Source organism: Equus asinus, chromosome 3 (genome assembly GCF_041296235.1).
Source record: "Equus asinus isolate D_3611 breed Donkey chromosome 3, EquAss-T2T_v2, whole genome shotgun sequence".
NCBI classification, from domain to species: Eukaryota; Metazoa; Chordata; class Mammalia; order Perissodactyla; family Equidae; genus Equus; species Equus asinus.
The window spans coordinates 123502819-123517246 of record NC_091792.1 but is presented as its reverse complement, the minus strand read 5'-3'; the positions used below and the strand labels follow the sequence as shown (position 1 = coordinate 123517246).

Genomic DNA, 14428 nt, shown 5'->3' with positions numbered 1-14428 from the left:
TTATATCTTTGTAAAATAGGAGTAATCTGAATTATCTGACTATATATTAGCCACACTTTGAACTATTTTGACTCATAAAATGGAACCCTACTTATTATTTGATATTTTATGTATAATGCCAAAAAGCAGACTAGACCACCCGTGTTGCTTGAGGTTAAAAAGAGAACTGTGATATAAGTGACCACCTAAACAGCCAGACACCCAGCTCTGGTGTGGCTAAAAGACTGCTGTTTGCAAGTTAGCCGATAATGTTTCCAAGTTAGTGGACAAAATCAGGGAAGGAAGGGGCAAATGACTTTCAGAATATTTAGTTGGTAATAGCAACAAAGCCTGTCTTTTTTATTTGATGATTGACATATATTAATTTTTTAAAAATAGTAATTATGAAAATGTTAATTCTATAATGTTTCCATTTATCCTCAAATGTGATACGACAGCGATCTTGGGACATAGATAAAATCTTTAGTAAAATAAATCAGCGGTATGTAATTATTCTCCATTTAGAAAAAATAAATGAAATAAGCTTCTGCTGACTTTACATAATTAATGAATTTCCCAAAAGATAAGTCAAGTCGTAGTTTCCAATTGGCCTTTAAGGTGATTTCAGGGTTAGATTTACATAGGAGATTGGCACATGATGTTTTATAAAAGAACATCTTTTAAGAACACAGTAAGCCTTCTAAAATTACACTATGAGCAGACCAGTTTATTACTTTTTTACTAAAACATAATCATCAAAATTCAACTCAGAAATGCTGTGGCAATAGAATGATGTGCAATAGTAGAAATTATGAGTATAAACTGGGTGGTCCAAAAGAGACTTTATAATTCTGGTAGAGTCCTTTTTTTTTAAATCATTCTGGTAACAACTTTGCTGCCCATCTTGATTGTTCATCTAGAGGCGATCTTAGACTTCTTTAGTACTATGATGAAGTCGGAACACGACAACCATATCATCTGTGCACTTGAAATAAATAAAACTTTTATTGTAACTTTAAATAATGGGAAGTGGAACACAGGCTCATTTTTCCAGGGAACTCCGCCGCTTCAAAAGGAAGTCTGGGCATTTATAAGAAATGAACAAATTGTGCCTTCCAAAAAGGAAATTTTCAAACTCTCTTGTTTCTTTTAACATTTTTTTTTTTGTTACAGACTGGCACCTGAGCTAACAACTGTTGTCAGTCTTCTTTTTACTTATTTTGCTTTTTCTCCCCAAATCCCCCTAGTACATAGTTGTATATTTTAGTTGTGAGTCTTTCTAGTTGTGGCATGTGGGATGCTGCCTCAGCATGGCCTGATGAGCGGTGCCATGTCTGCGCCCAGGGTCCGAACTGGCTAAACCCTGGGCTGCCAATGCAGAGCGCGCAAAACTTAACCACTCGGCCAGAGGGCCAGCGCCTATTTTAACATTTTTTTTATTCCTCCCTAGTCACTGAAACAAAAATATGCCCAGGACTTTCATTAACCTACCTAGGATTTTAGCAAAAGCTTAAAAAGTGAACGTAAGGTGAATGGAAGATAGAAACATAGCAGAATTCCAATCTTGATTTATCAAGATTTTAGAAGCAAAACTCACAAAATCAAGTGTGAGAAGCAGGGTGATGAGGGGGCAGAGCTTAATACCTGGAGTCAGAAGTTCTATTTTCTACCATGATTGTTTAACTCTGAGCAAGAGCCAAGACACCCAAGACACAGAGGTGTTCCAAGCAGATAATTTAGCACCTCCCCAAGGTGATACACTCTAAAGATTTGTTTAACATTTATTTAGGTGAGAACCTGAGGGCTGCAATGGAGAGAAAGAGGGCTTCAGGTGGCAGGGTCCCAATTTGCAAACCCTACTTGGCAAAGCAGAAGTCTTGCAGTTAACTCAGCCCACTCTTTCCAAAGGCAGTTAGGTGACCATCTGTTGTTACTGGGTATGCCCTATGGGGTGTCAACACGATGCCCCACAAAGATCCCAACTGGATTCTCTCATTATTATTCCCAAAACAAATATAAAAGGGTTCCTGAAAAAAGTGATGGTAAATTTAATTTTCTTCATCTTTTTTCACATCTTTTTTCACATGTTTTTCACATGATGTTTTTCATCAGTGCCATGGGCCACTATGAATGGACTTACTCCTTAATCCAATGAGAAATTAATTTATTATAGGATGCTAGATTCCTTGCGACAGTGTCTCCAGTAAGCTCTCCATCAGTTGATCTAAACACCTCCATCAATACCAACTCTCCATTTCCTGAGACAACAATAAAGTTGTATATATATCCATAAGTTCTTACTTTAGTTATGTTAGAACTTACTTCTCTATGATTTTCAACGACTGGTTCTATCCATGCCCTGTCGAAGCATACAGAAGTGTGCTCCTTCTTCCAGGCCATGGCCCAGAAACATGTGAAGATGGCCATGGTGCACCCACAGGGTTACGCATCTCAAGGTCCCTCAACTGTTCTTCACATGAAAAGACTCTGAATCACCATCCTGGTCATTATCCTCTAGACATTTTTATTATTGTCTTGTTTGTGCTTTTTCTATAAACCCTAAGTCTAAGATTTTCAACTAGAGTTGACCTAAAGTCTTTTTTTTTTTTTTTTTGAGGAAGATTAGCCCTGAGCTAAAGTTTTCTCTGCAGAGATGTCTTTTGAGCAGAGGGCTTGGTGCAAGGGGACAGATGCTTCCAGGTAAAGGGAACAGTATGTGCAAAGGAAGTTGGAAAGAGGTTGGCATTTACGAGAAATAGAAAGGTTGATGCAGCCAGGACAGGGTTGATGACACTATAGAAGGAAGGAAGGCTTCAAAAGCCATGGCGAGGGATTTAGCTTGTAACCTAAGTCTAATGGAACGCCCCAGAAAGAGGAGAGGCAGGGAAATGACATCATCTAATTTGTGTTTTTAAATTATCACTTTGGCAGATAAGTGGGAAATGGATTAGAAGGTGGGAAGAATGTGAAAAATATGCAAATCTTGCCTATCTGAAAGAAGTGATGAAGTTTACACTCTCCTAGAAACTCACATACCATCTTTGACCACCATATCAGTAAAAGTAGTAACTATTTATGGAGCAGTTACCGTGTATCAGATAGTGTAGACCATGTATGAGCACTTCATATAAATCACTCTGTTTAACACACAGAAACAAACCCCATGAAGGAGGTATTATCACTCTCAATAATGAGGAAACTGAGGGTCAGCAAGTGCCCAGGGTCTTATAACTGGCAATTGACAGAGCTATAGTTTGAATCAGATTTCATCTGCCCCAAACTTTCAAGGTCATGCTCTGCAGTTACCAGATTAAATTCTCTAATCTCCAGTGAACGTACTTATTTGGGAAAAGTATAGCGCTTTTGAAGAAGCTCCTTTGAGGGGGCTCATTTGATCTTCACACCGCAATCCTTATAGGAATTGAGTACCTACAGAAAACTGTCCTGTAGTTCCCAGGTTTGAGATATAATCTTTAATCTCTAGTCATCTAGCTGGATGAAGAATTTTAGGTTCATTTCCACAGATATGAAGAATTTCTGCTAAGGATTTAGTGGCAAATCAGTGTTCCAAAGGAAAAAATCAATAGCAAATATGTCAAGTTCTTAATGTTAAGAACTCATTTCACGAGCACTGAGTTTCTCTCAATGGGGTGATGACCATCAGCAGGGTCTCCCGGGTGTCTTCTAAAAGCAAAGCCAAGGACGGACGCTCCGGGCCAATTAATCTGCCTCCAGTTTTGATAAAGTTATAGGCCTATTATTTAAACGAGGTAGGAAAGAGTGATGGTTATCCATCAAAAGCATGTGGCTGCAATGCCTGCTTCCTCTTCCAAACTCAGAGACCATAAGTGTACATTGTCTATCAAATGTCATCCAGAAGCACCTGTTATTCTCAGGCCTGGGAACTGTGAATTTCTCTCTAGCTACTCACTGATATTTTTAAGCTATTCCTTCTAATTCACATGTTTTTAGGGCTACCCAAATGGTTTATCAGCTCAATCTCTATATTTTGAGACATATTTTACTGAATCCATACAAATTATAGTCCACATCAATGAGTCTGTGTTATAGTACATGATACACACATTTATTAAAAGCAAGCCTAATCTAAAGTAGAAACTGCTAAAGTTCATTATTATATAATAAAGCTAATGAGTATTTGAGATCTTAATGGAATCAGGTTGAAAACTATACCATTTGTATATCCCACTAGATCTTTTTAAATTAAATTTTAAATGTAAAGTGGCTGCTTTCTCTAGGGTAGAATATAAGCAATTCTCCATAATTTGAATATTAGGGAAAATTAGTATAATGGGTGATACAAAATAGTGGAACCTAAGAAAAATATGTTTGGGTTTTTTTTAATTGTAGTAACATTGGATTATAACATTATATAGCTTTCAGGTGTACATCATAATATATTTCGAATTCTGTGTAGATTACATCATGTTCACCATGCAAAAACTAATTATAGTCCATCCCCCCATATGTAAGCCTAATCATCCCTTTTGCCCTCCCAATCCCTTCCTCTATAGAAAAATATGTTTGGCTTTAGAATTATTTTCCACAATACATTTTACCTTTCTGGACTTACTTGGCTTATTAAATTTAGCTTGCAGTTCCCAAGCACATAGTAAATGACACCAGGAAGCACCAGTCTGAAAGTGTAATTATAAAATTAAAGACGATAATAAATGTAATAATAAAAAATAGGGGGTCGGCCCAGTGGTGTAGTGGTTAAGTTCGCATGCTCTGCTTTGGCAGCCCAGGGTTCACGGATTTGGATCCCGGCACAGGCCTATGCACCACTCATCAAGCCATGCTGTGGTGGCATCCCACATACAAAATAGGGGAATATTGGCAGAGATGTTGGCTAAGGGATAATCTTCCTCTCCAAAAAAAAAAAGAATAGGATACGTCCCCAAAGGATATCTGAAAACTAACTATAAATTATTAGCCATTATAGTAGAAAATCGAAAACTCTCATATGAGAGCATTTTTTGGCATGGACCAGATTAGGAGGAAAAAAAATTTTACCTAAGAGTTCCCCGAAGACTATGAGCAGCTTAACTAGAATTTTACAACTGATTTAACTGACAGCAGAGATTGAATTATAATAAGGATGATCAACACGAATTAAGAACCTCCTGGAGGCTGAATGCATTCTCTTCACTGTCTTATTTATGCACCCACATGAGTCTACAGAGAAATTAAAGCAAAGAGATGTGAGTGAAATTGTTTGAAATTAAGGAGAAATGGAACTAGAATACAATTTCAGCTGCCTTAAGTATTCTACCTAATTTTCCTTTAATCTATACAGTATTTTACACTTTTTTGGCAATCCTGCAATATTTAGTATATGTTAGAAATACTTTTTTGTGCTCTTTCAATTGCACTGGTACCACCTCTCCCTTTCAATCCACTATTTGCTGACGCTTACTGAGCTCTGCGTAAAAGCCAGGCACTGTTCCAAGCTCTCTCTGTCATTTAATTCTCACCTGAACATTGTAGAGTAAATACAACTATTATCTCTGTTTTACCGAGGAGAGGGCTGAGACGTGGCTCCATAGCCACTGTAGTGTGTTGAATGGTGACTCCCCCAAAAATGTGTCCATGTTCTAACTTCTGGAATCCGTGAATTTTACTTTATTTGGAAAAAAGGTCTTTGCAGATAAGATTAAGTTAAGGACCTTGAGATGATGGGATCATCTTGGGTTATCTGGAAGGGCCCTAATCCAAAGACAAGCATCCTCAGCAGAGACAGAAGAGAAGACACAGACACACAGAGGAGAAGGCAATGTGAAGATGGCAGCAGAGACTGTGGGGTGTGGATACGACTCAAGGAATGCCCGAAACCACCAGAAGCTGGTAAAGGAGGGAAATGAGTTCTCTTCCCAGAACCCCCAGAGGGAGCACGGCGCTGCCAGATTTTGGACTTTAGCTTCTGGAACTGTGAGAGAATAAATTTCTCTTGTTTAAGCCTCCAGCTTGTAGTAATTTGTTACAAAAGCCCTAGGAAACTAGTACAACCAGCATTACATGGCCACCATCCTAGGAATATAAAGGGCCTCTTCACTACCATCTCTTAACTCACGGGAGAGATCTGGTAGAGTTTCTCCTTTCTTTTCCCGTGAAAGCACCCTCTGTCAATGATTCTTTCTGACAAACGTTTTCCTGAATGCTGTGTCTGCTAATAGTTCTTTACTTACTTCCACAATTCAGAATCTACTGTTTCTCTTCTATCTAGGTTTATTCTATGGCAACGCAGGCTTTCTCCAGTTAAAATAATAAATGCCTTTGCCCTATTCAAAATTTATTTTATGCCCTAATAAAATTAAGGTCAACAACATGAAACATATTGGCACTTGAAAATGCAATTCATTCTAACATTACAGTTCAGAAAAATTCGTAACATTTCAATTCAGAAAATAATTGATGTGGTTATGTATTTAACACATGCTGTGAAATTTTTAAAAAACTGTATTCGTAGTGTTTCAAGTATTCCATGACATACTTTTCACTGATTTATTCTTATTCAAGATTTTTTCTAATCCTATTTGATACTGTGCTGGACGGTCTCTGTTTGTCCCTCTGCATCTACACTTCATCCTCCTCAGCCTGCTCTGGGTTTTACTGTGGGCCATACGAACCACCCAGCATCTCACCCATACCTGATTTAGAGGGACGTTTGAGCTGATGATACTTAGATGAGATTTGGGGTCTCATCTATTGAGCTCACAGGGATTGCACACCCTTACCCAATGGTTGTGGGTGAGTTCAGTTGGTGGGAGGCTCTGGGAAATGGGAGAGCAGGAGGAGAGAGAGGTCAGGGTGTTTATTCCTTCTTCGGTCTCCTTGTAGGACTGAAGGGCTGGCAGAGACTCTGTTCCTCTGCCCAGAGTTGTGCAGAACTTGGCCTGTTGGGAGACGTTGCCCGTAGCTACAACTCTCTCCAGGTGATGCTCGCCCTTTCCCCCTTCAAGTCTTGGGTGGTAGAACTAATCTCCTATCTCCTATCGCCTATGGTGAGATCCCAGTGCCTTCCATTACTTATTTGTTCTCTTAACCCCGTCCATATCCCCATAAATCTTCTCTTCAATAAAGTCTTTTCAGTCACCCCTTTGAGTGTGTTGTCTTCTGCCAGACTCTCACTGAAACAGCTATTGAGGATCCCAACTGACCGCCTCCATCTAATAGCCTGAATAATTTCCTCCCATAAATAAAATTATTCCAGGTTTTCAAAAAATTTCTAGTTTAAACGAATTACCACTGGCTATGAGTGGTGTGGGTTTTTTTCTCCCTTAACAACAACAAAAACAAAAAGTGATAGCCTGGGATGATTCTGTCCCTGTCAGACACTTCTGCTACAACTGACTCTTATCACTGAATGATTTTGGTTCCAAAATACCTGTCATCACCATCACCGATGCACTCAGGGAAGGCGAGGCTACAGCCGAAAAGCATGATATGTTGATAGCAACTGAGGCGCTGGAGGTATGTGAAGAACTTGAGGAACTTCTCCATTTCCATGTTTTTGATAATTGAGAGGAGAGGTGTTAGCGTGGTGCGGTAGGGCAGCATCTGACACTGGCTGTGGGTGATTCTCGTGCAGGCACCTAAGAAGCCAAGATAATTACATTTAGGGGCAGACATATCAGAAGTGTATGTTTACAAACTCATTTGATACAATAGGTTAACATGTTCATAAGATAAAACATATTCTGTAAGTAAGGATGATTATAGATATACAACCAGACACATAGATACATACATATGAGTGTATGTATGTGTGTATGATAATGACACCAAGCTACTAATATTCACAGAGGGATAGCATCTGTGTCCTGGGCAAATGTGTGGAAAAATACACTCTCACACCTAGCCAGTGGGCATATAAATTGGCAATCACTCTTTTAGATCACAGCTGGGCAGGGCAATATGTATCAAAAAAATCTTTTAAACATGCATATCCTTTGACATTGTAATATAATTTCTAAAAATTTATCCTAAGGAAATGATGATGGTTGTGAACGTGGATTTATCTACTTGGATCTTCATGTCTACATAGTTTATAATTTTTAAGAGATGGAAATCACCTAAACATTCAACAAAGAGAATTGGTTTAAAATATTGTGGAACAAACAACAGAATACTTAGCTATATGAAAGATGCTTTAGAAGACTATTTAATCATATAGACTGATGCTTATAACATAATAAATAAAAATAGCAAGTCACAAAATAATTTGTATACAATGACTCTGTTTTTAAAAATACATGATTATATAAGGTATATACATATGTCTATGTCAGCTGCTCAGGGTCAGCTCAGAGCCTCTGATTTCATTTTCTTTCAGAGCTGGCTCCTCTCCTGGGCACTATCACCTCCATGGCCTTTCCTTCTCCTTCATTCCATAATTTGCATGGTTGGTCTGATATAAATCAAAATATTAATATGGGACCATGTGATGGGATTTTAGGAGACTGTTAGATTTTTCTTTTTTTATTCTATATTCCTTTATTGGTTTATATAAAGATTGATTACTTTTATTTAAAAAAAGGAGATGATTAAAATTTTGGTTATAGTTTAAGCAAGCTATTTAAAAACAGAATCTTCAGGCTTTGGAAATGCAGTGGAAGTATTAATTCTGGTTATGTTGGGGGGAGTAAGTAAGCAGGGAAAGAAGTTCAACAAGAATGGAAACATTTCTTCTGATCACTATATAATTCTCAGCCAAAGAAATGAAGAGGAAAACCTCTCCAGATCTAAGGCTAACTCCATTTCATTAAAAATAATGTTAAAAAATAAGGCTTCCTCTCTGACAAAATGGCCAAACTAACTCTTTGATCTGTAACACAGAATAATATACCCTATCACAGAAGAGTTCCCAACCCCCTTTTCTGCTTCATTCATTCAGATAGAGCACCTCAGAGTCTTCACTTCTCATCTTCTCACTGTCTTCTCCGGTCTACTTCTAGGTACACTTCCTGATCTCAATTTTCTTTCAAACCTCTCTGAAAATCACCTAAGCCCTGTAGGAAGTCTTTCCCCAAATGATCAGATTGTAGGCATCAGCCCTCACACTTCATGAAAAGACACAATTCTCCATTGTTAGATAATAGTTATTGATCACCCAAAATGTGCTGAGCTCATTGGGGCATGATCAAAACATGATTTCCACTTTCAAAGGCAACCAGTGACATGCAGAATTTCGCTGTACGCTAGACCTAGGATACACATGGCAAAAAATTTAAGGGTGCAACACTTTTTCTGGACCTCATCAAACTCAAAATACTAAATGGGAAAGAAAGGAATTAGAGAGGAAGAAAATCCTAATTAAAATATTCAGATAGACACATATATACATGAATTCAGCTTCACGTGAGTGCTGAGGTAGGGAGTTCTGGGCAAATTTCATGAGTATAATACCCAAGTCATTTAACCAGAGAAGTTAAAATGCATTTCCGTGTGGGACAGCATTACAGGCAGGGAGAACAGACAGACAGTGGACTTCAAAATGACACAGTTGCATGTACTGTGCTAAAAGCAGAGATGCTTCCTTATAAGAAGTAAGAGGACATTTTTTCTCCATCAAAACTATGAAATCATAGTTCAGTGTCAGGAAAATATTTATTGAAAACCAACCTTGTGGTGGGCACTAAGACAGGTACTCAGATTCCTTCATTCACAAATGTCTCATTTTCACAACCCAGTAAAGTGATATATTTATCTTATACACGAGGAAACTCAATTTCAGAAAGGCTAAGACAGCTGCCCAGGACTACCTAGCTATCACGTGGAAATTCCAGATCTTCTAACCTATGTTTTCTGAGTAACTTCCACTTGGAGCCACCTTAGACTAAGACAAAGGGGGTTATTGTGTTAAAAGCAGTTCTTAAGATACGTTAGATGATTTTTCAACAATTCATATTCATGCTCAAGGATTTTGCTTGTTGTATCCTGTCTGCATTGTTCCTGCTATAACATTTAAGTTGTCAGCATTTTATATTTACTGAGGATTCACAGCCATCAAATAAAAACAGCAAAGGGAAGTAACTCCCTTGTCTCCAGTACATCAATCATAGCAGCTAAATTGCTCTCCAGGGGTAGGGAGCCACAGCAGAGGCCTGCTTCAGAGAACCAGCCTTCTCAGAGGACAGCAAAATTTTCCATAATCATCCCATCCAAAAGGCTCCTACATCTCTTTATAACATCATCCTGTTTTATTTTCATTACGGCATTAGGACTACCGAATAGGATCTTGTTTATTTACTTATTTATTCCTAGTATTCTCCCACATCAGAGTAGAGACTTTGTCTTGTCGCTAGAAATCACCGGGTTACCAAATAGTAGACATCCAATAGTTATTCACCGAATGAATGAGGAGATTAAACAGAACAAAGTTTTCACACTGAAAGATTTCTTACTGAAGAAGAAAGAAGCAGATATGAAAAAGCCAATATATCTGAGACCCGTGGGCACTAATGTTGATGGCTAATATTGCTACTATAGTTTTTAATAATCTGTTTCCTGGAACTTACCATGGCAATAGCCAGTCTTCCCATTTCCTCCACCAGATTAACTCCTATCTTGAACTCCCCTCTGGACTACAGTGCAGAATTAAATGTAAAAAAAGAGGAAGTGTTCTCCTCTAATAGTTATACCTCCTGCTATCATTAAGCATGCTCAATTGCTTTTAGCATGAGACCTCACCATAGTAGAGAAAAAAGGTGGATGTGCTTACAAGTTATAAAGGCTGGAGAAAGAGGAATAGATGAGCAGCTCTGAGGAGAGTGGAGGTAAAAATGATAGCTGTAGCTGGCAAGAGTAGGACATTGTAAATTTTCAAAGTCGAAACCAGCTACTCCAAGACTGAGCAACAGAAGCCAGGAGGCTCCACCGAGCCTGGGTCCCAACTCCAGGCCCACAAGGCTGTGTGACCTTGAAGCAATGACTTATTCTCTTAAAACCTCCTAATCTGTAAAGTCAAAACAGTAATAATGTTAATCATAGGGTTGTGAGGATCAAATTTGTCAACAGAGGTAAAGAACTTAATGCCTTCATACTGCTGATGATCAACTGATGTTCCAACAGCGTTGGTAGCTTCAGCAAGAAAAATATACAGTACAAGGAAAGACAGAAGGAGATAAGTTTGCTTCGTAATAAAAGCCTAAATAAACCATTAGTATCTAGTTAAGTTGTCTCTTAATACGAAAGATATTTTAAATTTCATTTCCATTTATTGTTTTATAGTGAAATAAAACAATTCAAAGATATGGGAGAAGATAAAAGATCCTTAAGTAACTTCCAGATTAGATGTTTGCTAGGTACTTTTTATACAGCACTTTATTTAACCCTCCTGCAATCCTATGAAAAAGCTGTTTTTACTCCCATTTTACAGATGATGAGACAGATTCAATGAGGGTGTGAAAGTATTCAAGGTCATACGATGTTAAATGGTAGAGTTGAAATTGAAACCAGGTCTTTCTGATCCCATAGCCTACTCTTTTCCACTGTATCATTCTGTCAAAAATACTATACCACTTCACACATTGTAAATTTACTTCATTCATGGTAATGATTTGATGAACCTCGAGGGATCCTAGCAATGAGCTGCTTCTCTGAGATGGTAAAAACTAAGCCTGCTCAAAGAAAATAATGAATCTTCTATTAAAAATCGTTTACCCTTCTTCACGGAGGGACCAAGTGGATTGGGAATGCTTAGTGTCTATTTCTGGCTGCACCACAAAGTCAACCCGGGTCAGCACTACAGCAGCAGCGTGGAATAATGGAGGCTGGTCTCTATTCTATATAACTCACAGGAAAAGCAACATTTTGCCAGAATGATTTCTGGAACAAATCAATTTGAAAGGTTATTGTGTACTTAGGAAGATCCGCAAGAGGGTTACAATTAGATAAGAAGGAACAGGAAGCTAACGAAAGGGCCTCTCTATGAAGATCCTGGCTTCCTAACTAACTCTGTAAACATGTCTGAACCCAAACGTTGAACTTAACTATTTTACTTCTCATAAGAGAAAATTAAGGAGACAAAAGTAAGGCGCATTTTCTTAAGGAGTCAATTGTGACATTTGTAAAAAGTCTTTATAGACATAGTCAAGGTAAGCCAATATCTTGCTAATTTATGCAAAAAATGCATACTTAACTGCCTAGTGCAATGCTGTGTAAACTATCAGAGTTAAGTGAGAGCTAGCTACTCTTACAAGGAAAAACGTGAGGTTTGGGGTTTAATATCTTGTATATTAATGACATATTTTCCAGACTTAACATGTTAATGCAACGTCAAGTCTCTTGGTAAAGTCTCTTGTCAAGCTTCAAGCTTTCACATCCTACACGCACATATATACAACTAGGTCATTCTCTCCTATCCTTATTCATACACACATCCATACTACTTGTTTCTAAGATGTTTAAATAGTAGCTAAATCTTCATAAGCTAATGCAATTCATTCATTCAAAAAATATCTACTGTGGCAAGACTCTAACCCAGTGAAGGGTAATTATTTTATTGTAAATTAATTATTCACATTCCATAGTACTAAGTAAGCTGTAGCATTTCAGCTGTCACATCTTCATCTGTCATTTTTCATCAATTTTAGAAGAACTACATCTTGTTCCCATATAATCATCTACTTTAGAATTATGAATGATTGAGTAAGAACAATAATTCACATTTAGATGGTGCTTTCAAGTTTGTAAAAACTTTTCCCGTACATAGTATGGTGGTTCCACAGTCTGATTCAAATCCTGCCTGTATTATTCTATATTTATGTGGCTTTTGGTAAATTACTGAACTTCTCTGTTTATCAGTTTTGTCATCTGTAAAATGGGGATAATAATATCTGTGTTACGGGGTTATTGTCAGCATTAAATGATGTCTACACAATGCCTATCATGAGCACATACAATAAGCTATAAAAGTTTTTGCTACTATTATTATTTCATTTGTGACTCTCAAAAACTCTGTGAACTAGACAGAAGAGATGTTTGTATCCATGTTATGTAGGTAGCAAAACTGAGGCAGAGATGGTAAATCTTCATTCTGCCTTTCTCCTTTGAATTCCATGATGAATCCATTTGTAGAGGAAATAACTATTAATATATATATATATATATCTAGGATCAAAATTAAAAGTTTTATTAGTTAGTTTTGCTTACTTGTAAAATAAAACAATGCTGGATGTTATATCTTTTTTTAAAACACTCACTAAATGTTTAAAAACATTCGTTATTCATTGAGAAATATTTATTAAGTCCGTATTAAATAAAGGCACTGGGCTTGGTGCTGTAGAATTAAAAAATAAGAAACTGAAATTAGATCACATTTTATTTATTTAGCCAAAATGTACTTTAATACATATGAAAATTACTTGTTTTTTCATGCCTACAATGGTGAAGATACATTGTATAATGATAAGAGTTTAAGAAATTACTTAGTGGCACATCGTGTTCATTGAGGGTAGGATTTATCGTAAAATCAATATCTCACTTGCAGTTAGTTTTAAACTTTGCTGCTCACAAAGGCAATGAGATTTCAGCGGACTTCCCAGCTCTGTGTAGTTTTATTGGGAATCCCATTTTAGGTTAATAATAGTCAAGATTTAAGTAGTGGAAGAAGAAATGACAGAGCAGACCTGCATACTAAGGTCTGGATTATTCCAGCCAGGTAATGTGTTTCCTGTTGCAAAGTGCTCGTTCAGATAACCTTCCTTAAATGAGATTCTCTGAATTTAAAATCTGTTCTAAGTCAGCCTCAAGCTGAGCTGATATTTACCTTTTTACTCTCTGAATTTACAAAGGAAGGTATTACAGGGAGGAAGACTGTACAGGAAGGCATGTTCTACACACTCAAAAGGAAATATTAAAATAAGTTTCTAGTATAATTTTTTGGAATGCATATGAATACTATTTCTTTCTTTTTAGTAAATATGACTTTTATCTTATTACAAGGCAATGTCAGATTAGAAAGCAAAACAAAACATGAGCAACCACTCAACCAAAAAAAGGAGGGGGCATGGAATAATTCTCGCTGGATGTATCCTCAGCATCAACTCCCCAGACCCCTCACTAAAGAGCAGCCATGAAGTTTGGGAGGCTTTCCCTACCCCCCGCTCCAGGTATGGTCCTGACGGGCCCACGACAAGCAGCTCACGGCATTGCCTGGCACTGTGCTTAGTTCAAGGGCAGACAGAGACTGAGGGTGGTCCAATCACAGTAAAACCCAGGAGCAGAACGGGCTACAAAATTTGGCGCACCCAAGGTAAAATAAAAGATGTGGGGCCCTTGTTAAAAAAGTATATTTATATTATTTTATTTAATTATATTATGTTATTCATAACACATATTTATTTATATTATTATTAATAACTTCAACAAGGCGACAACAGAGCATTAAACAAAGTGTGGAGTCCTTCTATGCTCAGGGCTCCCT

At 37.5% G+C, this 14428-nt stretch overlaps 1 protein-coding gene across 10 annotated transcripts in view; it reads right to left on the bottom strand.

Annotated features, from left to right (window-relative positions):
- CORIN (corin, serine peptidase) overlaps positions 1 to 14428 on the bottom strand; it is a 212213-nt gene that overhangs the window by 137954 nt on the left and 59831 nt on the right. For all 10 annotated transcript variants that reach the window (XM_070505945.1, XM_044765920.2, XM_070505943.1 and 7 more), the window contains exon 4: positions 7388 to 7595. In XM_070505945.1, the coding sequence (XP_070362046.1) occupies positions 7388 to 7595 (208 nt within the window). The remainder of the gene's footprint in view (positions 1 to 7387; positions 7596 to 14428) is intronic.